The 26,103-nt window shown below is 43.3% G+C and overlaps 1 protein-coding gene and 1 long non-coding RNA gene across 4 annotated transcripts in view; one reads left to right on the top strand and one right to left on the bottom strand.

Moving 5' to 3' along the window:
- Window positions 1-26,103, bottom strand: part of CLPB (ClpB family mitochondrial disaggregase) — a 165,643-nt gene that overhangs the window by 126,860 nt on the left and 12,680 nt on the right. For all 3 annotated transcript variants that reach the window (XM_059708558.1, XM_059708557.1, XM_059708556.1), the window contains exon 3: window positions 1,745-1,831. In XM_059708558.1, coding sequence (XP_059564541.1) covers window positions 1,745-1,831 — 87 coding nt within the window. The remainder of the gene's footprint in view (window positions 1-1,744; window positions 1,832-26,103) is intronic.
- LOC132240838 (uncharacterized) lies at window positions 252-11,742 on the top strand. Its single transcript, XR_009454412.1, has 3 exons — window positions 252-476; window positions 7,122-7,194; window positions 11,167-11,742. It is a non-coding gene; the product is annotated as an uncharacterized LOC132240838 (long non-coding RNA).

Raw genomic sequence — 26,103 nt, 5'->3', positions numbered from 1 at the left:
ATAGCGAGAATCTACTCTGCTGCCAGATTCAGTCCTCTCACACCCTCTGCTTCGATAATATCCTGTTCACACTGCTCTGACACCACTGGTTACACTAGACTCTCTCTACCTGCCTCCCCCCCCCCCCCCCCCCCCGCATTAGGCCATGAGCTCCCAAGGTCTCTGATTACCCAATGATTAGCACAGAGTTTGGCTCAGAGTAAATATTTACCAAATGTTTGTAGAAATGATTAATTTCAGGTGGAGAAACGATGTCCATAGAATTCTGAAACTCAACTAAGGGTCAGAACCAGGACTAAACTCCAGGTCTCAATTGCAAAGTCCATTTACATCAGTTTTTTCTTTTAAAAGACTAGGTGCTAGGAGCTAGAGGCAAATAAGGAAGTGGAGTGCTGATCTTGAGCCTAAGAATTTCCCCATGCTGAGAACAAGTTCACAACAGAAGAGCAGAGCAGAGAGACCTATCTCAAGTACAGGTAAGTCTTTCAGGCAGTCTGAGGCAGTGCCACCCCTATATTATAAAATTCTTGTTTTGTTAGTTTCCATCACATTTATGACCTTTCCAAAGGTGGTTAAGACCGGCACATAAAAGCCTTAAAGGTCTGCTGGAAGGGAAAATTAAAATTGGTACCTCCAACTATCAATTACAGTGGCTACTACTAAAGTAGATCACTCTCTTTAAAAGCATTTATTTTTGCTCTTATTTAATCAATTCTTTTGCACATTCACAGTTAGATAGTGGGATGGAAAGGCAGCACTCAACACGAGCTTGGGATCTGGCAGAGGGAGGCAGCAGTGAGGTATATATAGTAAAACACACAGACTTTGTAGGCTGCCAGACCAGGTCCTAAATCTTGTCTGTGTAACCTTAACACATTGTATGCGGGAAACGTATTTATACGTTTTACTTATACGTTTTACGTTGACTGGCAGTAGAGCGCGGGACACGTATTAATATGTTTTTTATAGACTAGCGGTAGAATGCGGGTAATGTATAAATACGTAAACTAAAGTTATCGTAATTTTACTGAACGTTGCCATTTGCGCAAAAAATTAGCAAAAATGGCCCGCGCCACCTGTTAGCGCGCGATAAAAACTACTCGCAAACAATGTTTAAACAAATCATTTTATCTCTTTGGGCTTCAGTTTTCTTACCTCCAAAATGAGAATAACATATATGTTGTGGCGGTGGTTGTGAGAATTAGCGATAACTCTCTACACAAAGTAGACTATTTAGATCTTTACACAACAGCTACATTCTAAAGGAATGGGCAAACAGGTAGGACAATAGCATGCCTCCGATGGGAGGGCAGGAATGCCCCCACCTTCCCCAATTTCCATTAGAACCTCCAAAGAAACAGCCCAGAGAAGCCCTCAATGGGGACAGACTGTCGACTTCTCAACACAGGTAAATGGTGGATAACTCACACAAGTACACTTAACTTAATTGCTTATGACAGGCTTTCTTTCTTTTTTTAAAATTACATTTAATGACAGGCTTTCAAACATTTCGTTATTTCAGTAATGCAAATGACTTATCTAAGGTCACAAAGTCAGTGAGCTGGAATTCACAGCTATATCTTCTCTCTCAACATCTCCTATATTTTCCATTGCACTGGGTACAAATCAATTCCTTAAGCTGAGTTCAAGCAGGAAGGGGGACAGGCAAGGGTGAGAGAGGATTCAGTAATGTGATCTGCAGAGATCTGGCTAAGGAAGCCCTGTGTAAAAGGAGACCTCCTACCTGTCGTTTCGGCTGATGGCTGCCACCATAAGTGCTGTCCAGCCAAGTTTGTGCCTTGCGTTGACATCTGCACCTTCCGACAACAGCCTAGAAAGAGAGAAATATTTTCAGTGTACGGCTTCCCATGGACCTAAGAGTGAAGAAATGAGATAGCCAACAAACAGTAATAGAGGCTTTTGAGAATTCAATATCCATCCCAGCACCTCTAGCCAGTCTCCCCAACTCCAGGTTTTCTCTCTCTCTCTCTCTCTCTCTCTCTCTCTCTCTCTCTCTCTCTCTCTCTCTCTCTTCCCTTAAAGGAGCCTGCCCCTTGTTGTTATCCTCCCAGCCTTCTGAAAAAAAATCTGCCTTCCCTACCTTCGTACCCTGACACTCCTCCTCCCTTGGTCCAGAATGCTCTCCCACTGCCTCTATGCCTGTTCTAATTCCACTTTCATGCCATGGGATACAATCCTGACTGAGGACTCGCCCTGAGAAGGCTTCCTTGACTCATTCAGTCCATAGATCTCTCTTCCTTCCTTAGAATTTCCCCGTGCTTAGCACCAAATGCCCAGGGACACTTCTTACCTAAGTAGTTCCTAGGTTAAAAAAGGATCACTCTCTTCGTGTCTCTGTATGGTGGCTGTTTGAAACTTGGAAAGTTTTTAACCCAAGGAAAGATGGAAACAATGATAGAAATGCTAAATTAGGTTTCTAGAAGGTCCACAAGCACTTATTTGACTCTATATGCCAGTGCCTAACATGTAGTAAGGGCTCAATAGTTGTTGGATAAATTAACTAACACAGGGCTATAAGTATACTACTAAAAGCCTGAATCCTGGGTCCTGGGAACAGAGGGGCCCTACAATGTGGAAGTGGATAGAGAGAAGGGGAATAAATAGACTCAATCCTGAGCACATACTACAAATAGGAACTGCCTTCAGAACTTTACATACATGCTCTCATTTACTCTTTGCACAAGCTTAAGGAGGAGATACTAAGCTCTTTTCATGGATGGCGTAATAGTGAGGTGAAATGACTCACTGAAGGTCACAAAGCAAGTAAAAGGGCAGTACAATGACTGAAATCCAGGTCAATAACGGCTCTACAGCCTGAATCTTTCTCACCTGACCACCCTTCCTCTATTCTAAACCTGATTCCATGTCACATGTTAGACAAGAAACTAAATTGACTGCAGCAAATCCACAATATGTGCTGGATTCAATGCTAGATTCTGGGATGAGGAAAAGGCAGAGGGTCTACCCTAGGGAACTATACAATTTGGTTGTGGGGAAGGACTCAAGACAGTAGGAAACCAAAGCCTGTAGTGTGTGGAACCCACCAGTAATGCTACAGGAGGCCAGGAAGGAGGGGACCAAAAGTCAGGAGTGATTCACCAACAAGGCAGGGACTGCTTAGGAGGAAGAGGGGAGGGTATCTGGGGGAACTGGAGGCTGACTCCTCTTCAGTGGGTTCTAGATGAAAGGGCACTGACAGAATCCAGAAGCTTGAAGTTGAGTCCTGGTACCATTCTTGTGTAGTAAATGATCCTCTGGATCAAGCCAAATAAAAACTCGGTGCGGTTTAGTAAGCAGGTGACTAAGGCTTGGGAGGATAAAATGACACAAAGCCTGAGTAGGGAAGACAGACCAACAAGCACATACGTATACATCAGATGAGTGCTATGAATGGGGACTGCAGGTTGCAGGTGCACAACCAGGGAACCTAACCCAGTCTAGTGACCCAGAGGTCTCTCTTTGGAGGTGATAATAGAGCGCTAGCCAGACAAAAGGAGACGAGGGAGGGGAGGGAGTGCTCCCGGTAGAGGTAAAGTCTCTAACCCAGAGGAGACAGCATGGGGTACATGAGGATCTGAAAGAGGTTTGGCATTATTTGGGGCACGCAATGTAAGGAGGGAGTGTCAGGAGAGGAGGCTGGGAAACCCTCATCTCTCAGGTCTAGTTTGGAGGATTTCTTCTGGGCCTCTTACCATATATACTGTTAAACTTATTTTATGCAGGAACAATTTTCTATGGCCAAGAATGCTAAAGAGGCGAAATCTTGGGGATGAATTTTCTATGAGACAAAAAAAAAACAAAACACACACACGGAACAACTCTTGTACAAAGCTTCCTTCCTAACTTACACACCTTAGTGTGCAGGCTACGTGGTGCTGTGGAGAGCCCAGGGTTCTGAGAAGTAAAAGACTGGAGTCTTGGATCCTAACTGTGATTTTGATCAGATGGCCTCACTTCTCTGCTCCTCAGTCCAGAAGACTAGAATATTAGGACCAAATCAGAGATCTGTGAAGGGAAAGACTTGAACTGTGCCTTGAAGAACGGAACAGTTTAGAGACAAGGGATGAAGTACAAGGCAGTCAAGACACAAGGAATGGGATACTACTCAGAAGCAGGGAAGCAATGTGAAGGTATGTTCAGGGACAATCAGTTAGACCCATCTGGGTGACAGTTCACAGTAGAGAAACAGCTGCTGAGGTATTCAGGGCCAACAACAGGGCCTCAAACCCAAGCTAGGAGGCAAGGCCGTGGGCATAAACCTTTTTTGAGCTATGCACTTCTTTTAGAATATGATCAAAGCTGATGGCTCCAGAAAAGTGTACAGGAGCATACAACCCCTCCACCCTCACCCCCCACAACACACACACACACACACACACACACACACACAATTTTTTTTACATACAATGTCCAGGGGTTCACAGGTCCTCATGAAATAGTGGACTCTAGGTTAAAAACCTAAAGAATTGATAAATGCCTGACATGTGTGCTACTGTCCTGCATTCCTGCATCTAAGTCAGAAATCACAAATCTCTCCAAGCAGTTCTTTCCTGTGGAGCCTCTGAAAGACCCTCAGAATCCTCCTTAACATTGGTTCCAATCAACTACCATCAATCAACTGAAGCTGGCAACAGAGAGGAAACCTATTTGCTATTCCTTAGACTCTCAACATAGGGAGTATGGTTGTCATTGAAGGTTTTGGGGCAAAAGAAATTATAAAATTACCCTAATAGCTTAAGCAGGCTGAATCTGAAAGGGAAGAGAGTAGAAAACGGGGACAAGTAGACCAGTTTGGAGACTGCTATAATACAGACCTAAAGAGATGAGCTAGGGCAGAGACATGAGAAAGCAGGACATGGCTGGGGGAAACAGCTCAGCCAGAATCCCTCATGCTTTTAGTGGGCCAGTGATCCGTGTTCCCCTGCCTGGCTGGGCTCAGAGAATTCTGAAGCGGCACTGCTCTGGAGACAGAGCTAAAAAAAGAAGATTGAGATGCTTCCTCCTCCTGCCCCTTGAGGGCTGAGTGTAGTGTAACAAAAAGAAAAAGGATGAATAAAGGGCTTTGAATAAAGCCCTTTGAATAAAGCCCGGAATTCAAATTCTGGTCCAGCTGAATAACCCTGAGCAAATCAATTCTGAGTCTCAGTTTTCTAACCTATCAATTAGGGATGATAAACTCTAATTTACAGCGATTGCAGCATAATGCCTGGCATATAGCTTGACAGGTAATTTCTACCTCCCACCCTATTCTACTTCTAGTCCTCTGAGGGAACAAGGTGTTCTGGTCTCAAGCCAGTAATGGCAAGTTGGCCAATACTCAGGGGTTCTGAGACAGGGTCACATAGGACCACCTAGATAATTCAACCTATAACAGTATATATAGTAAGAGGCTGGCTCTAGGCTCTCCTGTGTTAATTTATACAGCAAGCATGTGTACTGACATGCTCTGTGTCCAAGCATATGCTAGCCACTGACAAGGAGACAAAACAGAGGTTCTTGCTATTTAGGACCTAAGCCAATCAGGCTTTTATTTTATTTTTTAAAAAAATATATTTTATTAATTTTTTTACAGAGAGGAAGGGAGAGGGATAGAGAGTTAGGAACATCGATGAGAGAGAAACATCGATCAGCTGCCTCCTGCACACTCCCTACTGGGTATGTGCCCGCAACCAAGGTACATGCCCTTGACCAGAATTGAACCTGGGACCCCTGAGTCCGCAGGCTGATGCTCTATCCACTGAGCCAAACCGGTCAGGGCCCAACCAGGCTTTTAAATTTATACTAATAAAAGCCTAGGTGGCCCTTGCACACGACATCGTCACAAGGTGGCCGCCACAAGATGGCCACGCGCACAGCAGAGGTGGGGCCCAGCGCCGCTCTGTGAGGTGAGGCCTGGGGGTCCCGCGGCTCTGCGCAGTGAGGAGGAGGCCAGTCCTGGCGTCTCTGCCGCCTCACGCAGAGGAGGCGGGTCGTGGCAGGAGAGGGCAGTTGTGGGCAATCAGGCCGGCAGGGGAGCAGTTAGGGGGCAAGCAGTCTGGCAGGCAGAAGTGGTTAGGGGCAATCAGGCAGGCAGGCAGGCGAGCGGTTAGGAGTCAGCGGTCCCAGATTGTGAGAAGGATGTCCCAGATTGGAGAGGGTGCAGGCCAGGCTGAGGGATGCTCCCCACCCCCCTCCGCCCCACCACCACAAAATGCACAAATTTTGTGCACCAGGCCACTAGTATATATATAAAGAATAGTCCTTGCCCTAACCGGTTTGGCTCAGTGGATAGAGCATCAGCCTGCAGACTCAAGGGTCCCAGGTTCCATTCTGGTCAAGGGCATGTATTGGTTGTGGGCACATCCCCAGTAGGGAATGTGCAGGAGGCAGCTGATCGATGTTTCTCTCATCGATGTTTCTAACTCTCTATCCCTCTCCCTTCCTCTCTGTAAAAAATCAATAAATATATTAAAAAAAAAAAAAAAGAATAGTCCTAGCCGGTTTGGCTCAGTGGATAAAGTGTAGGCCTACAGACCAAAGGGTCCCAGGTTTTATTCTGGTTAAGGGCATGTACCATGCTTGCAGGCTCCTCCCCAGCCCAGGCTCTGGTCGGGGCTTGTGCAGGAGGCAACCAATTGATGTGTTTCTCTCACATCAATATTTCTGTCTTACCCTTTCTCTTCCACTCTCCCTAAAAAAATCAATGGAAAAATACCCTTGGGTGAGGATTAACAAAATAAGTAAATAAATAAATAAATAAAGTCTGAAAGTTTCACACACACACACACACACACACACATGACTATGTGTGTGTGTGTGTATATATATGTGTGTGTGTGTCTGTATTTATTACTTTTTTCACAAATTGCACTTTAAGATATGCTCATACTGCTGAGTATACAATTCCAGTTTTTAAGCTGCTGAGTAATATTCCATGCCACATCCTATCAGATTTTCCTTCTCTGCTTTCCCATCTCCACAAGAGTAATGCTCAAAGAACATCCTCTTGCATGTGCCCTTTGGACATGTGTATTTCCCTGGAGCATGCACTCAGAGTGAGATGCCTGAGTTATAGCGTTTACATTACTTGGCTTGACTAATTGTGCCAACATCCTTTACAGGATAGCTGCTCCATCTACCCTTCCATCAGCAGGACAGGGGTGTCCCTGTGTACCACTCTCCCAGCCAACACTTGTAAGTAGCAAGCTTCCTAGCACTGCAAGTCCAACTGGTGTAAAGGATCTCATATTATTGTTTTAATTTACATGCCTCTGATTACCGACAATTCTGAGCTACTTGTTATATGCGTAATAGCATTTTTGGGTCTTCTTTTCTGTACATGGCAGGGTTCTTTTAAGAGGAGGAATTGCTGGGAGAGCGGGCTCCTCCAAACTTGCTAATTCTTTCAATTAATAGAGCTGAAAGAGCAAAGGACTGAGTCAGGAGACCTGGGTTCTAGTTCTAGTTCTGCCACCTTCTACTCTTACAACTTAGGGGAGTCATATCATCTCTCTAAGCTTCAAATTCTTCATGGGCCCACTAGGGTTTTAGGAGGTTACAGTTCAATCTGAGGGAAAGGGCTCCACAAACCTGAGGGATCATTCAAAGGCGACAAATCTTAGTGTTCTTCAGTGCGACTCAGCTTTTGAGCCCTACCCAGCTTCCTTATTGAGCATCATTTTTTGCAGCCTCTTGGGGCTGAGGCATAATAGAAAAAGCAATGACCCTGAAGTCTAAAAGCTGGAGTTCAGATTCTGGCTCTGTCACTTACTGGCTGTGAAATGGGGGATATTAATCCCCATTGTGCAAGGTGGTTGTAGGGATTAAAAGAGACAGGAATGATGGCACCTGGTAGATCAAGGAAGGATCAGAACAAACACCACCAAGAATCAGCCCAAGTACAAACAACTTTTCCAGTTTAGGAGCTGGGTGGGCCCCTCGGCCCCCTCCCTACTTCCCCTCTGGGTGTACAGTAGCCCCGAAAGTTTGGATTTCCCTAACCCAGGTCTCCTCCATTTCATTTTGTTGCTTTGCAAGTGAATGCCCAGCAGGCAGTTATTTCAAAGTCCTGGGCCAGCTGGGCGGGTGGCTGCCTGCTGAGAGTGGCTGAAAGGGCCTCTGAGGCCTAAGAAAGTCACCCTTGGTCTCCCCTATGATTTTCACCAATGGACAAAATGCGGCCAGTGAATTAATCTCTTTTAAAAAGAGCAATGCTTGTGACAGAGCACGGTGTCTCCGAAAAGGTTAGGATTCCATCATCCCAGAGATGATGAGTGGAATGCTTAATGCAGGTTGCCACTCAGGGTAGAGCAGCTTGTGTCCAGGAGCTGGGAGTGGGGGTGGGCACTGCAGGCCTTTCTGCACTGTAGAAGGCCCTTCCCTAATGAACTAGGTCTCCTGCTTGGCAGGGCAGGGGTGGGTGACACTAACTAGGGGTGACCCAGGACAGTAGATAAAGAGACCACACTAGTAGTCCAGAGTTGAATCCCAACGCTTGTACAACTTGCAAGTGGTAGAGCAGGGCAGGAAAATGAGGAGGAGAGAGACCCCAGTTCAAATGCAGACTCTGGCACTTGCTGGTGGGTAGCTGTGGATGAATGACTGACTTAGCCTTTCTGACCCTCATTTAGTCCCCTCATCTGAGTAACAGCTCCTGGCACTCTGAGCTTGTTTCCACATCTGTTGAAAAACATAGAAGACTGCCAACACTGCTCCATATTCACACAGGGGTACCATGAAGAGACAATGAGACAAAATTTGTAAAAATACTTGATATGCAATAAAGCAATGTACAAATACAAGAGCCTATGCTATTATCATTTTCAAATTAGTGTCTACCCATTTTAAGGACATAGATATATGAAAGGTATGCATAGAACTTAGAACATAAGTCCTCCTATTTTTCTGTGGATTGATAATGGTCTCAAATTCCCTGGTAAGGGCTGCAGAAGAATAAGGATTTGTTAGCCCAAGAGCTGAGGACTTCCACAGAAGAGTAACAAATTAAAGGGAAAACAAATCTGCTCTGATCTCTGAAATCCAAGAGAGTTCTGAAGGCTACAGACCAAACAGGCAATAGTGATTACCTCTGATTGGGGAGGGAGAGGGGGAATGAGGGAGCCACACTTACTTCTTGCTATGAAGATTTCTGTATTAAGTTTTATTTTTTGTAACAATGAGCATACTATTACTTTAAAAACACACACACAAAACTTTCTTAGGAAAAAAATAAAATTCATTCTTTCTTCCTCTAAGAAGTCTTCCCTAAGTCAGTCTTGATGCTGCCACCGTGTCTCTGCTAACCTGTATAACAGTTCTCACAGTTTCCTTGTCTCCCTCCCCCAGTAGCAGCATGGTCCACCAATATGTCTGTCTTGTGTTGGAAGTTACTTGTTTTATACTTGCGTGTCTGACTCTTCCAAAGAACTTAGGTGCCTGTGTATATGTAGAAGGTGCGGGTGCGGCTTCTCACTCTCAGGGCAGAGGAAACTTTGACATAAACCTGGGCTAGAAGCCCAGTCACGACCCTCTCAGTAACTAGCTGCATGATTCTGGATAACTCTCTCTCTGAACCTTACTGTCCTCTGCAGTAAAATAAGGGAACTGAATTAAATGGTCCCTCAAGTCCCTACCGGTTCTAAAATCTTAGGATTCTAAATAGGTGTAGCATAAAAATTGAGAAGTGGATTCCTAGTAGACATGGGCATCAGTAAGACTTCCAAAGAAGACAGCTCCTCAGGCTTGCTGTATGGAGGAGGGAGGGGAAGTGTCCCACAAAGGATATGGGGCAGTTTTGAGTTATTCTGGCTAACCAGCTTGCTTACTCTGGAGAGGGAGTTACCACTTGATTTTTCTTCCTCCTCCTTTACAACCAATCAATACAAAGCGGCCACTGAACTTCAATTGTGCATTGTTCCAACTGATTTCCGGATCCTTCGCAATGGGCCCTCAGCTGCAGCTGGGGAGGGGCCTGATGGGTTAGGAGACTTGTCCCACCTGCATCAGAGGCCTGGAAGCAGTGAGCCATGCAGACTCAATCATGATCACTATCTGGGCAACACGGCCCTGGCTGGAGCCTCGCAGAAGGTCCTGTTTACAGTAATAACAGCACCAGGCCAGGCTGTCTGAGCAGAGGCAAGGCGCCTGGGGCTAGAATCCACACAGAGCCTCCATCTGTGCCTCATCTACCCAGTCAGCTGGGCTGGGAGGGGCGGGCAAAGTAGGAAAGGCGGTTTCAGACCCCAGCCTGGGCCAGCCACTTCAGGCAGGGTCCTGGGGCTCTAACTCCACAGACACAAGGCCTCTCAGGCACCTTTTGCATTTGCTACTTGAACTGAGCATCTCTCCTTCAAGGTTCAGCTCAAGACCCTTCCTCTAAGAACAGTGGTTCTCAACCTTCCTAATGCCACGACCCTTTTTAATACAGTTCCTCATGTTGTGGTGACCCCCAACCATAAAATTATTTTCGTTGCTACCTCATAATTGTAATTTTGCTACTGTTTTAATCGTAATGTAAATATTTGATATGCAGGATGTATTTTCATTGTTACAAATTGAACATAATTAAAGCATAGTGATTAATCACAAAAACAATATGTAATTATGTATGTGTTTTCCGATGGTCTTAGGCGACCCCTGTGAAAGGGTCGTTCAACCCCCAAAGGGGTTGCGACCCATAGGTTGAGAACCACTGCTCTAAGAAGCTCTCTAGAAGTTCTCACTCCAGTGAGTTGGCCCGTCCCAGTACTGTCATGCCTGGGCTACTTGAAAGGGAAGTGGGTGGGCAGTGAGGGGGGAAAGGACTGGCAGCACCTATGAGTGCAGGCACAGGGTATAATGTGCACTTTAAACTTTCTGGATTTGAAGAATGATCTGCAGCCATCAATCCAATCCAATCCAATCCAACTCTTCCTTTTATACATACAGATATGGATGAGGTTCAGAAAACATCAGCCTTGGAATAGACTGCTCCGGATAGGAGCCTGTACCTGTCTCTTCCAGGCTGGGTGACTGTGGGCAGGTCATGTTAACCTTTCTGAACCTCATGAGCCTGCCAGACTTACCTAACAAGAGTGCTGAGATGACCAAGGGAAACAATGTATGTGAAAGCACTTACATTTTCCAAATGTTAGTTGTCACTGTTACTATTGTTCTATCTGTTCAAAGGTGCCCAGGAGGAGCTACAGAACATCAATGAATACTGCTGAATTAAATGGAATAAAGTCCAGTGTTGGTGTAACCATTCTTTGTCCCATCTCTCTTATAGATTCTAGCAGGAACTTGGCACACACTAAAGTGTACAGATTATTTTTTTAGCTTCTTATTTTGAAATGATTTCAAACTTACAGAACAATTACAAAAATAGCACCGAAAAACTCCTCATATACCCTTTACTCAGATTCTTAGTTCATTTGGCCTCATGTGCTTTACCAACTCCTTCCTATTTTTTCCTGGACCATGTGAGGGTTAGTTTCAGATATTATCCCCCATTACTTCTGAATACTTCAGCACATATTTCCTAGTTCAAGGACATTCTCTTATACAATCACTAACCAATAATGATCAAATTCAGAACAGTTAACATTGATAAAATGTTTATCTAATATACAGCCCATATTTAATTTTTCCAATAATCCTAATAAGATCCTTCATAGCAATCTCCCTGCCCCATGATCCAGATATAAGCCAGGATCAATACTGGAATAAAACATTGCATGTGTCTTCAGTTTTTTTTCATCTAGAATAATTCCTCAGGCTTTCTTTGATTTTCATAATAATGATATTTTTGTAGAGTAAGGCTAGTTTGTAGAATGTCCTTCAATTGGAATAATAATTTTTTGAAGAACTACTTCCTGTTATTCATCCATTCATTCCACAAACATTTCATGAGACTGGTTATTATAGGACTCTGATGAGGATACTGAGGGCACTACGATGAATTCTGCAGTGTCCTTGACTTCAAGATGTTCACTGGACAACTACACACCTGGCAAACAGCTAAAATACAAACAAGGACCCTGGAGGAAAGTACCAGGAGTGTAGGTCAGAGCAACAGAGACACAGGGACGACTTCCTGGAGTCAAAGGCATGAGCTGTGCCAGAAAGGGTGGCTAGAAGCAGATTCCCCTAATGATCTCCTGGGATCTTCTAGGAAACATCTCTGCTTCCCCAAGCGGTATGTGCCATGGCTGAGATTCAATAAAACACGAAAACCAACAATATAAGGCCAGAAAGTGGAGGGGGTAGCCCAGAGCACCCTCATCTGGGTACCTCTGCCCAGGGCTACATGCCACATCCCAGTTAGCAGCTGCCTTGGTGACAAGAAGCAAAGCCTACATAGGCAGCTGAGAGTGGGAAAGGGCCATGGGCGCCACCTACTGGCTCCAAAGCAGGGCTCTTTAGGCTACTGTACAGGGCAGCTGGGCAGCTACCAGGAAGCTTGTCACACTATGGCATTGAGACACAGAGGGGGCTCAAACTTCTCAAATAGGGTTGGCATGTGAGCCACCACTGCCGAGCTCCAGAATTTCATGAGACTTTCAGTAAAGAACAGATTGTCCAAAGTCAACCACAATACCTGGCCCCCTACACAGTGGGGGCAAAGATTTGGCCTTCATTAATTCAGGTTCATTCCAGTAACAAAACTTAAGTAGCCTCTTCTTGAAGCCAGCCTCTGTGCTGGTCACTGAGATTAACTGGATACGGTCCTAGCCTACAAAGAGCTCCCAGCCAGAATTCGGGATAGGAAAACGGGACAAGTAAGTACACAAATTAAGTTATTAAGTATCACAGTTGCTCTGAGAGCTGCTTGCACTGGGTCAGTGAGCACACAGCATGTTTGGCTCTTCATGTCTTGCAAAACTTTTGAATGGTGGAATTCAAAAAAAGCTCACATTTCTTGAGTAGCCTACTATGCATCAGGCACTTAACATGTGTGAGCACATCTGATCCTGTGATTAGAGAAGGAGCTTAGTCTTACACAGGGTAATTGATTTGCTTAAGATTACATAGCCTGTAAGTGGCAGCCTAGAACCATACTCCTTTACTGAACCATACTACCTTCCAAGGCACATATCCCATCTTCTTCCCTCTTTCCTATATACACTTGGGGCCAGCGTGTGACATGTATCTGATGGGACTAACCAACTAACAGAAAAAGATAAAGGAGGAAAAGCCTTAAGTGAAAAGAAAGTTATCTGAGGAACGGAGATATTCTTTGATTAGATCTGCTTTCTAGAACCTTCCCCTTGAAGAGACCTTCACCTAGACCAGGGGTGGGCAAACTTTTTGACTCGAGGGCCACAATGGGTTCTTAAACTGGACCGGAGGGCAGGAACAAAAGCATGGATGGAGTGTTTGTGTGAACTAATATAAATTCAAAGTAAACATCATTACATAAAAGGGTACGGTCTTTTTTTTTTAGTTTTATTCATTTCAAGCAGGCCGTAGTTTGCCCACGGCTGACCTAGACTCAAGATGAGAAAGGCCCAATCCATCCCTCCTCCTCCTCTCCCTCCGTTTCCCCCTCCTCTCGTCCTCACATGGCAAGACAATGCTTTAAAGTGGTCTTGCCTTTAGGTTAAACAAATCCAACCAAGAGGTTACAGAAGTACAGGAAGCCCTGGTTCTCAGTAGCCTGGGCTGACTGCAAACTTAACAAAATCCAGGAATACAATGCAGCTGCCAAGAAAGCTAATGCAAGCTCAGACCATATTAATAGCATCATAAAATCTCTAATAAAGGGAACACTGTCCTGCTCCTCACAGTGTGGTCATGCCACACTGCAATTCAGAAGAGGTACCAAAAACTTTGTGGCCATTTCATTAGAAAATGAGTAGGATGGTGAGAAGACTTGAAACCACAGTTCAGGGAACCAAGGCTTATTTGGCTCGGAGCTCTGTCTCCTAATATTGAAAGGTCTGAACAGGAAAAGGGAGCAGTTGTAGTCCTAGAGGACAGAGTGGGGACCAAAGAGGGAGTTGTAAAGGGACCTAACTATATAACAGCAGCCTACCATGTGTCAAGTGCCATGCCAGGTGCTTTCACAGAAACAGGGTGGGGCAAAAGTCGTTTACAGTTGTTTGTATGGAAAATAATATAATAATTAATAAATAACAATATAAGAACAAACTGTTTCATGTACTCACAACTGTAAACCTACTTTTGCCCCACTCTGTATTGATTTAGAATTCATCACAAGATAAAATATTTTTCTAATTACAAAGTGCCTTCGCTTACATTATTCCAATTGCCCAGAATGTCTTTTCACCAAGCTCCTTGTATCCAAATACTACCTACCTCCAGGCCCAGACTAAATGCCACCTTGTCTATGAAACCTTAACTTTTCATATGTACTAATTACAATTTTCTTACCAGTTGGCAAGTTCCTTGAAAGGCAAAGATCATCATGATACAAACTTTATGCTCCTTAATGCTGAATGGGGCATACTGGTCATAATAGGCCTTATGGATGAATATATGCCAAAGAAGATACAGAAATGGCCAATCAGCATATACTAGTAAAAAGATGCTCAACATCATTAGCCATCATGGAAATGCAAATCAAAACCACAATGAGATATTACTTCACATATACTAGGATGGCTGTAATAAAAAAAGACACTAAAAAATGTTGGCAAAGATGTGGAGAAATCAGACCCCTCACATTCACTACTGTGAGAATATAAAATGGTATAGCCACTTTGGAAAACAGTTGGGCAGTTCCTCAAAATGTTAAACAGAGTTACCAGAGGACCCAGCAGTTCCACTCCTAGATATCTCTAGGTATCTTTTCAAGAGATATGGAAATATACCTTCACACAAAAACCTATACACAAATGGTCATAGGAACACAGGAATGTTCACAGCAGCATTAGTTGTAATAGCCAAAATGTGAAAACAAAAATGTCTATCAATTAATGAATGTATATGTGGTACATCTATACAGAGAATATTATCAGCCATAAAAAGGAATGAAGGACAGATGCCTGCTATAATGATGAATCTTGAAAACATGCTAAGTGAATACCTGACACAAAAGGCCACATATCAGATGATTCTATTTACATGAAATGTTCAGATAGGCCAGTGGTTCTCAACCTTCTGGCCCTTTAAATATAGTTCCTCATGTTGTGACCCAACCATAAAATTATTTTTGTTGCTACTTCATAACTGTAATGTTGCTACTGTTATGAATCATAATGTAAATATCTGATATGCAGGATGGTCTTAGGCAACCCCTGTGAAAGGGTCGTTCGACCGCCAAAGGGGTCACAACCCACAGGTTGAGAGCCGCTGAGATAGGCAAATCCAGAGACAGAAAGTTGCTTAGTAGTTGCCAGGGTCTGGGGGAGGGGGAAACAAGGGAACATTCCTATATTCCTATGAACATTCATGTACAGGTTTGTGTGTGAATGTATGTTTCCATACTTCTGAGGCAGATACCTAGAAGTGGAACTACTGGGTCCTATTGTAACTCTATGTTTAACATTTTGAGGAACTGCCAGACTGTTTTCCAAAGTGGCTACACCATTTTACATTCTCACAGCAGTGAATGTAAGGAGTCTGCTAATGGGACTGGGGTGTTTTTTGGGGAGTAGGTGATGAAAATGTTCTAGAGTTAGTGGTTACTGTTGCATAATCTTATAAAAAACTAAAAACTGAACTGTATACTTTAAAGGGGGTGAATTTTAGGGTTATGTGACTTCTCTCTCAAAAGGAAAAAGAATAAATGAATGAATAAATGCTTGATCAATCAGAGTTTTCTTATCCTTCAGGAGGCAGAAAGTGCCTTAAACCTAGAGGTGCCCAGCTATTGGCAGGATGTTGCCCATCAGAGAATCTAAAGAGGGAACTTGAATGAGGCCAGAGACGAAAGTGCCTTGGATCCTGTCTGACCCATACTGGGAAGGTGGGGATGGATGGGGCTGTGACTGAGCCCAAATGGGTTCTGGGAAGGTTCCTGCCCAGCCTGCTAGACTCTCAACCCCTGGAAATTCCAGGGGCCTCCCCTAATTATGTGCTTCATATCCTGTTTCTGCTCACTGTCCATCTGCAAAGGCTGACCAAACACAGAGTTCCCAGAAGGCCTGGGTGCTATCCCCCCCAAACAAAAGGCATTAAGATGGAAGCCTCAGCTCAGCCTCAGAGAGGATTCTTATGCAGCCTCCTGGCTCCCATCCACATGAATGGAGAATCCTGGAGACCAGACAGCCTGCCCAGCTGCTGCACCCTGCTGCTGAGTAGCCTCTGGGGAACAAACAGGATTTCATTTACCCAATCAATCAACTGGCCAGACTCTATCTGTACTATGTGCCTTCTGGGTGCCCACTCAGCCTGTGATAGCACAGCCTAGGTGAGGAGACACAGATATGAAGCAAGTGAGGAAGAAGACAAGGAGGTAAAAACTAAACATGATACTGTGTGGCTCAGACTTTAAGGCCTTGGGAATTTTGATAAGATCGATCAACATGGGTTAGAACAAGCTGTGAACTGCAGTGAGAAAAAGCACATACCTTGAATTCATGTGGGCACTAAATCTGTCTGAGCCTCAAGTTGTCTCATCTAGATAAGGGGCATAATACAATCTCTTTTGCAATACTGCAGCAAGGAATGAAGATAATACAGTATCTAATACTCTGCCTCACACAGTGTGGGTATTAAATACAGCTATTACTACTAGTGAGGGTGAGCCTTCTGGAAGAGAAAGGGCAATAAAGCCTAAATAGGATCTAGACAGACAGAAGTACAGGGGTGGAGTTGGAAGCACTGCAAAGGCTCTCAGGTAGGAATGATTTACTAAGCTATATGTATGGACAGTGAGAAGCCAAGTTTGACAGGTATGGGGGTTCTTGGGAAGGAGGGAAAGGCCAGGCTTGGCTGGCAAGTGGGAGCAGGAATGTCAATGAAGAGGAGAGTTGGGGGAGGACAGATAAGGGATCTAGATTTGACCGTTCATTTTCAGGAACCTTGTGGATTTCCAAAAAGGCAAATAAAAATGGTTCTCCCTTTAGCTAGAAAACATCTCCCTGAGCCTGGAAGAGTGCTAAGGAAACTGAGACCCAGGCAAGCCTCTCTGTGTTTCTGACCTCACAGCCTCCTCATCTGTGAAAAGAAGTGGTGGGCCACTTCCAAGTGGGCAAATTACTTAAGGAAACAGATTTTCTGTTTCATCATCTGTGAAATGGGATTATATTACTTGCACAGTTGTGAAGATTTAGTTATTAAAGCCTCACATAATGCTTGCCACAAAAAAGGCATTCAATAAAATCAGCCACTAATAATATTTAAGTTATTAATATATTTCTTTATAATATATGCATAGAAATCTACACTAATAAAAGAGAAAAATGGTAATTGGCGTACGACGATACCCTTTTCATTGGCTAATCAGGGCTATATGCAAATTAACTACCAACTAAGATTGGCAGTTAACTGCCAACAAGATGGCGGTTAATTTGCATATGTAGGCACAATGCAGGGAGGCGAAAGGGAAAGCAGGAAGAAGCCCCCTGCCACTGACAGTGATCGGAAACCCAGGGGGGAGCTAAGAACTGGGGGGCAGGGCAAAGGCGGCCCCATGATCGGAGAATCAGGTGCCTTTGCCACCCTGGCCAGTGATAGCAGGAAGTAGGGGTGGAGCCAGCGATGGGACCTGGGCACGGTCGAAGCTGGCAGTCCCAGGAGCTAGGGGCCCCTTGCCTGGGCCTAAAGCGAAGCCCACGATCGTGGGGCCGCTGCAGCTGTGGGTCCCCGCTGCCCGGGCCGGACGCCTAGGCCAGAGGCGTCAGGCCTGGGCAAGGGGCCGATCCTGCGATTGGAGGGTGATGGGGGTCAACGCCTGAGGGCTCCCAGTATGTGAGAGGGGGCAGGCTGGGCTGAGGGACACTCCCCCCCCCACACACCCAGTGCATGAATTTCGTGCACCGGGCCCCTAGTAATATATATATAAAATAATATACAAAACTTTAATAAACATTAAATAAAATTCTGGATATATGTGGATTCTTAAAAAAATAAAACTAAGCGTAATAGGCTTGTGTTTTGTTTGCTTCACTTTAATATACACTGAGTGGCCAGATTATTATGACCACCTGACGTTTGTAGGCAAATTAGCCGTACACTGCATCTGGGATATGGAAGCTGAAGGCCTGTTCGAACACCTTTGCTTTCTTCAGTTACCAAGATAAAACATCTCCAATTTGCACAGGAGCACAAGGATTGGACAGTCGAGCATTGGAAAAAAATCATGTGGTCCGGTGAATCATGTTTCCAGTTGCATCATGCAGATGTCAGAGTGAGAATTTGGCGGAAACAGCATGAAAGCATGCACCCAACACGCATGAGTACAACCCTTCAAGCTGGTGGGGGCAGTGTTATGGTTTGGGGCATGTTTTCCTGGCATGATTTGGGCCCTTTAATTCGTGTGGAACAATGTCTGAATAGCACAACATACCTTAGTATCGTGGCAGATCAGGTTCATCCTATCATGTTGATGGCATATCCCAATGGAGATGGCTTCTTCCAACAAGACAATGCGCTATGCCACAGTGCTCATATTGTGCAGGAGTGGTTTCAAGAACATGAGGGAGACTATACCTTGCTCAGGTGGCCCCCACAATCACCAGATTTCAATCCAATTGAGCATTTGTGGAACGAAGTTAGAAGAGCCATCAGGCCGGAACCGGTTTGGCTCAGTGGATAGAGCGTCGGTCTGCGGACTCAAGGGTCCCAGGTTCGATTCCAGTCAAGGGCATGTACCTGGGTTGCGGGCACATCCCCAGTAGGAGATGTGCAGGAGGCAGCTGATCGATGTTTCTCTCTCATCGATGTTTCTAACTCTCTATCTCTCTCCCTTCCTCTCTGTAAAAAATCAATAAAATATATTTAAAAAACAAAAACAAAAAAAGAGCCATCAGGCAGCTGGTTCCACAACCACCAAATTTCACAGAACTGGACAGTGCTATTCATCAGGCATGGTGTCAGATTCCTCGCATCACCTTTCAACATCTCATGGAGTCAATGCCAAGAAGAATCGCTGCAGTATTGAAGGCAAAAGGTGGCCCAACGAAGTACTGATGGGGTGGTCATAATAATCTGGCCACTCGGTGTACATTTACCATGTGGTTCATCAGTCTGGGGATCTCTGAATGCCCATAATAAGAGTTTAAGAAAATGTGGAGAGTAAAAATTGACTATTCAGAAAATTCTCTCCATTACCTTAATTTACTTTGCTAATAGGGGGCCAAAACCTTATATAATTAACAACACTCAATAGCAATATCTACGATGTACTGAGCATTAGATATGTGCTAGGTACAGCACTCAGTGGTTTTTTTAAAATATATATATATATATATATTTTATTGATTTTTTACAGAGAGGAAGGGAGAGGAATAGAGAGCTAGAAACATTGATGAGAGAGAAACATCGATCAGCTGCCTCCTAAACACCTTCCACTGGGGATGTGCCCGCAACCAAGGTACACGCCCTTGACCGGAATCGAACCCGGGACCCTTCAGTCCACAGGCCAACGCTCCATCCACTGAGCCAAACCGGTTAGGGCACTCAGTGGTTTTTAAAATGTAATCTTCTCATTTAATACTCACCGCAATGGTGTGAGATACATCAGTCATCATCCCACTTTGCAGATGAAGACTCTAAGGTTTAAAGAGGTTAGGAGCTTTCCCAAGGTCATGGTGCTAGCAAATAGCATGGCTGGGATTCACATCTTGTTTTCTTAAACTCCAAAGTCCTTACCACCAGGACTCCTGCCAGTGATATAAAAGCCTATTGGGCAGACCCACGGACAAAGTCACAAGGAAAGAACCACTTACTGTCTTACTTAGAAGAACTGGAACCCTTGCTCAGAAAGGAGGAGAGGGAAGGAAACAGGATGCAGAAGAGTCTCAAAGTTCAAAAGTGAGGTTTTCAGAGAAGGCTTTTCAAACAGGACAGGGGCAGACAGGAACTGTGAAGCAAGCAGCTAAACTGAATGTTGTAAGCCCATTACCACATTAGCCTGACTATGGATGAAAAAGCTGCCACATATTAAACTGGACAAGTTCAGGGAGGCCTGCATGGTGGCCTAACAAACTCAGAGACCGAAAGTACCCACAAAGGATGGTCTGAAAAGAAAACTTTCTCACTTAAGCAAGTCATAGCAGGGAGTTCTGTCCTAGGCTTGTATCTTTCTTGACAAAGGTCAACCTTTACCTTAACTAAAATCAGCTACAGTCTTTTTTGCATTTATAATAACATACCTTTGGAATGTCAGAGTAACTTCCTTTTTCCAGACCCCTCAGGGCACCATATTCCATCAGAGCAAGAGACCACAAAGCCCCTTATTCTTATTGTTATGGTGTTAACTGTTAAGTATCCTTTACCCACCTATGTAAAAGAAGTATGTGTCTATTCATTTTACTTTTCATCCAATCCCAGAGATCCCACCTCTTTGCTTTCTCCTGCCTCCCTAATTTATCACCAATGAATTTCATAACCCTCTTATGTCTTCCCCTTTGATTCTGATGTATAAAATAAATGGTAAAACTGACATTTTCCCAATCTGTTGTGATTTTGTTTCCTGGCAACTGTCATCAGTTTGGTTCAAATAAGCTCATAAGAATTCTTACAGGTATGGACATTTCTTATATTGACAACTGTTTTCTCTTTCAAATACATTTTTATTGCTTTTTAGAGAGAGGAAGAGAGAGGGAGAAACATTCATGTGAGAGTTATAAACAGCAATTGGCTGCTTCCTACATGCTCCCTACGTGGGATTGAGCCCACAACCTGAGTATGTGTCCTGAGAGGGAATCAAACTGGTAAACTTTTGGTTGGTTAGAGTGTCATCCACACACCAAAAAGTAGTGGGTTCCATTCCCAGTTAGGGCACATACCTAGGTAGCAGGTTCAATCCCTGGTTGGGACGCATATGTTTCTTCCTCACATTGATGTTCTGCTCTCTCTTTCTCTTTCCCTTCCTCTCCCTCTTTAAAAAAGAATAAATAAACATATCCTCCGATGAGGATTAAAAAAAAAAAAGATACTTCATAGTGGAGATCTCTGAGAAAGTTAAGGAACCACTAGTCCAAAGCCACACAGTCAAGAAGCAGTAGGGTCAACTAGAGGCTCAATCTCAGGGCTGGGCTCCACTTCAGAGACATGTCTCCTCTCCCCAAAACTACCCAGTAGGCCCCACTGTTCTCTGCTCCTGGACATGGCCAATCAATCACATGACTCTCCTGGGTTTCTGGGCAGTTGACTGGCTGCTTCCACAGCTCACCTATCCATCAAGTTCAGAAAAAACTGCTAACCCCATCTCCCCCATTTGCCTTCCTTCACCAGGGAGCAAGCGAGCAGGGACCATGGACAAGGTGCAAGGCCCTGGGCCACAGTGCAGAACTGTCTGTCTGGTGAAGGCCCACTTGAGCAAGCCCTGGCAATTCAGTGTGTGATCTGAATCCTTTACATGAACTCAGTTTTCTCTGCAGAGCTTAACATTAGGAACTCTATTTCAAAATTCTCAGTGGGAACCCCGTTAATAAGATTTGAAAACTAAGACTCAAAAAGGGAGGTTCCATGACTTATTAAGGGGCATAGGTCCAGTTAGTAACTGTGTCAGAAGTGGAACCCAGGTCTTCTAATCCTGAAAATCTTGTATTCTTTCTGTAACATTATGCTGCCTTCCAGCATCCCAGCATTCAAAAAGCCTGTGTGGGTTACACCCTAGCATTCAGAAAATGGTGTGATGATCTTAGAAGACTCTCAAGACAAGGACCAAATTATAAGAGTGATGCCAGAGAGGCCCTGACCTTTGGTCTAGGACAGCAATTTTCAACTGCTGTGCTGCAAGAATATTTAAAAAATTTATTTACTGATTTTAGAGAGAAAGAGTAAGGGAGAAAGAGAAACACAGATTTGTTGTTCTACTTATTTATGCATTCATTGGTTGATTCTTATATGTGCTCTGACCAGAGATAGAACCAGCAACCTTGGTATATTGGGACAACTCCCTAACCAACTTAGGAATCCAGCAATACCTGACTATATAGTCAGGAGCACTGACCTCTTTTCCCTTTGACTGTCAAATAAAAAAATGACAATAGCCAACACAACAATAGCTGTCTAGTGTGAATGAATCAAAATTGTATTTTGTCAGAAAGGCAAAAATATACTTTTGGTGTGCTGCAGAATTTTAATAATTACTTTATGTGTGCCATGAGATGAAAAAGGTTGAAAATGGCTGATCTAAGATACAGCTTTTGTTTCAATCTACTGCAACCCACAAGGACACATTTACATATTTAATGGTTAAGAAAACTGGATGTTTTGGTTGCTCTGATGCCATCATTAATATCTTCCCATTCCACCAAAATGATACAACAATCGATAAACAGACAGCCTCTCTAAGGTCCCGAGACAGCCAAATGTATTTAGCAGCCAGGGTTTTTGTTAATTAGATAAAATCCCTGGATCAATGTGCAGAACATTTACCTATGCCGTAACTAAGCACATTCAGGACACCTTAATCCTGGCACATGGACAGCAAGTGCCTCAAGCCCCAAGCTGAGGCATCGGGGGACAAGTACCAAACCAAGCCATTATTGCAAATCTAAAATAAATGTGTTTTAGCCTTCAACAAAACCCAACCCTTTTTTCTTTCCTGAACTACAAACCAAATCAGACTTTTTTCCAAAGGCATCTAGTAAACAAGTTTGAGCTGGTATGAAGTCCTTTAGTTTCTAAAATCATCAAACCAGAAATCAAAACAATCTCTAGCCCAGCAAGTGTGGCTCAGATGGCTGAATGTCGTCCCACCCACCAGGAAGTCACTGGTTCAATTCCTGATCAGGGCTCCTGCCAAAATTGTGGGCTTGATTCCAGTAGAGGGTATGCAGGAGGCAGCCGATCGATGTCTAATGTTTCTCTCTCATCGGTGTGTCTGTCCCTCCCTCCCTCCCTCCCTCCCTCCCTCCCTCCCCCTCCCTTCTCTTGCTGAAATCTCTTACATAAAAACATATTTAAAAAACAAAAACTCTAAAACTGATGGAGATTTTGAGAAGCAGCATGGTATGTATAGCGAGAAAAGTAAAAAAGACCCATACATTCAACTGCCTAGTTGACATCTCCATTTGAATATCTCACTGACATATTAAATTCAGCATGTTCAAAACTGAACTCAAAATATTCTTCCCCCAACCCAGTCTGCCTCCAACATCTTCATCTCAGTAAATGGCAATAGCATCTGGGTAGCTGATCAAGCCAGATAACGGAAATTCATTCTCAAAACCTTCTTCTCCCTAATCAATCATATCCAATGCTATTCATGCAGTCAACATTCATATTGAGTACCTACTATGTAGCAGGCCCTGACAGTGTTCTAACCCATCACTAAGTCCTCTCTAGCTTACTTTCTCAATTTCTGCTACTGACATCTTAATCCAAGTCACCACCTGCCATCATCCTCTCCAGTCTGTACTACTCCAGTCTTTCTGCACCTACCACAGCTCTCTATCAATCTTTTCTCCATGGAGCAACCAGAGTGATCTTTTAAAATTACAGACCTAGATCATGTCACCATGTCTTGTTCTCTTCTCCATGGAGCAACCAGAATGACCTTTTAAAATTACAGATCTACTTCCAGACAGAAAATCAACAAGGAAACAGCAGCCTTAAATGACACACTAGACCAGATAGATAAAATTGATATTTTCACTCCAAAACAGCAGAATACACATTCTTTCCAAGCGCACCTGGAGCATTTTCTAGGGTAAACCACATTTAGGACATAAAACAAGTCCCAATAAATTTGAGAAGATTAAAATTATATCAAGCATCTTTTCTAACCATGATGGTATGAAACTAGAAATCGGTTATAAAAAACAACAACAATGAAAAACACACCAACACCTGGAGGTTAAATAACATGTTACTAAGTAATCAATGGGTTAACAATGAGATCAAGGAAGAAATCAAAAGATATCTTGAGACAAATGAAAATGAAAATACAATGACCCAAATTCTATGGGACAAGCAAAAGCAATCCTAGGGGGGAAATTCATAGCATTACAGGCCTTCCTCAAGAAACAAGTAATATCTCAATAAACAATCTAACCTTATACCTAAAGAATCTAGAAAAAGAACAACAAACAAAGTCCAAAGTGAGCAGAAGGAAGGAAATAAAGATAAGAGCAGAAAGAAAAGAAATAGAGTCTATGATGATGGACAGAGAATTTACTGGGGGTGGTGAATACACAATACAGTGTACAGATGATATGTTGTAGAATTGTGCACCTGAAACCTGTATAATGTTGATAACCAGTGTCGCCCCAATAAGTTCTAAAAAAGAGAAACAGTCTAAAAATATACAAAAGATTAATGAAACCAAGAGCTGATTCTGTGAAAAAATAATCAAGACTGATAAACCTTTAACCACACTTATCAAGAAAAAAAGAGAGAGGATTCAAGTAAATAAAATCAGAAATGAAAGTTAAAAACTGACACCACAGAAATACAAAATATTATTTAAAAATATCACTCTAGTGGTTAGAGCATCAGCCGCAGATGGAAGGGTCTCAGGTACGATTCCTGGTCAAGGGCACCTACCTCGGTTGCAGGTTCCCCAGCCCCTGTAGGGGCTCGTGTAGGAGGCAACCAATCAATGTGTCTCTCTCATGTTGATGTTTTTCTCCCCCCCCCCCCCCCCCGCCCGGCCCTTACACTCTCTCTAGAAATCAATGGAAAAAATATCCTTGGGTGAGGATTAAAAATAATAATAATAAAATAAATTATGAACAACTATATCCCAACAATTTGAACAACCTGGGAGATGTGGATCAAGTCCTAGAAACATACAATCTTCCAACAGTGAATCAGGAAGAGTCAGAAAATGTGAACAGGCCAATTACAACCAATGAAATCAAAGCAGTTACAAAACAAAAAACTCCAAACAAATAAAAGTCTTAGACTGGATGGCTCCTACATTCAAAGAACTAACACCAATCCTTCTCAAACTATTCAAAAAAGTTGAAGAGGAGGGAAGACTCCCAAGCTCATTTTACAAGGCCAGCATTATCCTAATTCCAAAACCAAATGAAGACACTACAAAGAAAATTATAAGGCAATATCCCTGTTGAACACAAACGCAAAACTCCTCAGTAAAATATTAGCAAACCAAATCCAGCAACACATTAAAAAGATCAAATGCGATCAAGTGGGATTTATTCTTGGAATGCAGGTTGGTACAGTATCTGCAAATCAATTAACGTCATATAACACATAAACAAAATGAAGAAAAATCATATGATCAAATCCACAGATGCAGAAAAAGCACTTGATAAAATCTAGCACTCATTTATGATAAAATTATCAACAAAGTGGGAATACCGAGAACATACCTCAACATAATAAAGGCCACATATGACAAACCCACAGTTAGCATCATACCCAATGGGCAAAGACTAAAAGTGTTTCCCTTAAGATCAGGAACAAGACAGGGATGTCCACTTCCACCACTCTTACTCAACACAGTATTGGAAGTTCTAGCCACAGAAATCAGACAAGAAAAAGAAAAAACAAAAAGGCCTGGCCAGTGTTGCTCAGTGGTTAAGTGTCGGCCTGTGCACCATAGGGTCACAGGTTTGATTCCTGGTCAAAGGCATGCACCTAGGTTGTGGATTCAACCCCAGCCTTGTTGGGGTGTGTGTGGGAGGATGTGTCTCTCTCACACTGATGTTTCTCTCCGACATGCCCCCCCTCCCCTTCGACTCTCTAAAAATCAATGGAAAAAATATCCTTGGATCCTGAGGATTAAAACAAAGAAAAAGAAAAAGAAAAAAAAAAGGCATCCAAATTGAAAAGGAAGAAGTAAAACTGTCATTATATGCAAATAACACGATACTATATATAAAGAACCCTAAAGATAACACCAAAAACTACTAGGACTGATAGATGAATTCAGTAAAGTTGCAGGATACAAAATAAGTATTTGGAAATCTATTGATTTTTATACAGCAACAATGAACTATCAGAAAGGGAAATTAAGAAAACAATCCTATTTACAATTGCATAAAAAAAACAACCACCACCACCTAAGAATAAGTT

This window comes from Myotis daubentonii, chromosome 9 (genome assembly GCF_963259705.1).
Source record: "Myotis daubentonii chromosome 9, mMyoDau2.1, whole genome shotgun sequence".
Classification (NCBI taxonomy): Eukaryota; Metazoa; Chordata; class Mammalia; order Chiroptera; family Vespertilionidae; genus Myotis; species Myotis daubentonii.
Note: the sequence above shows the minus strand (reverse complement) of the source record. Positions and strands in the feature narration are given on the sequence as shown.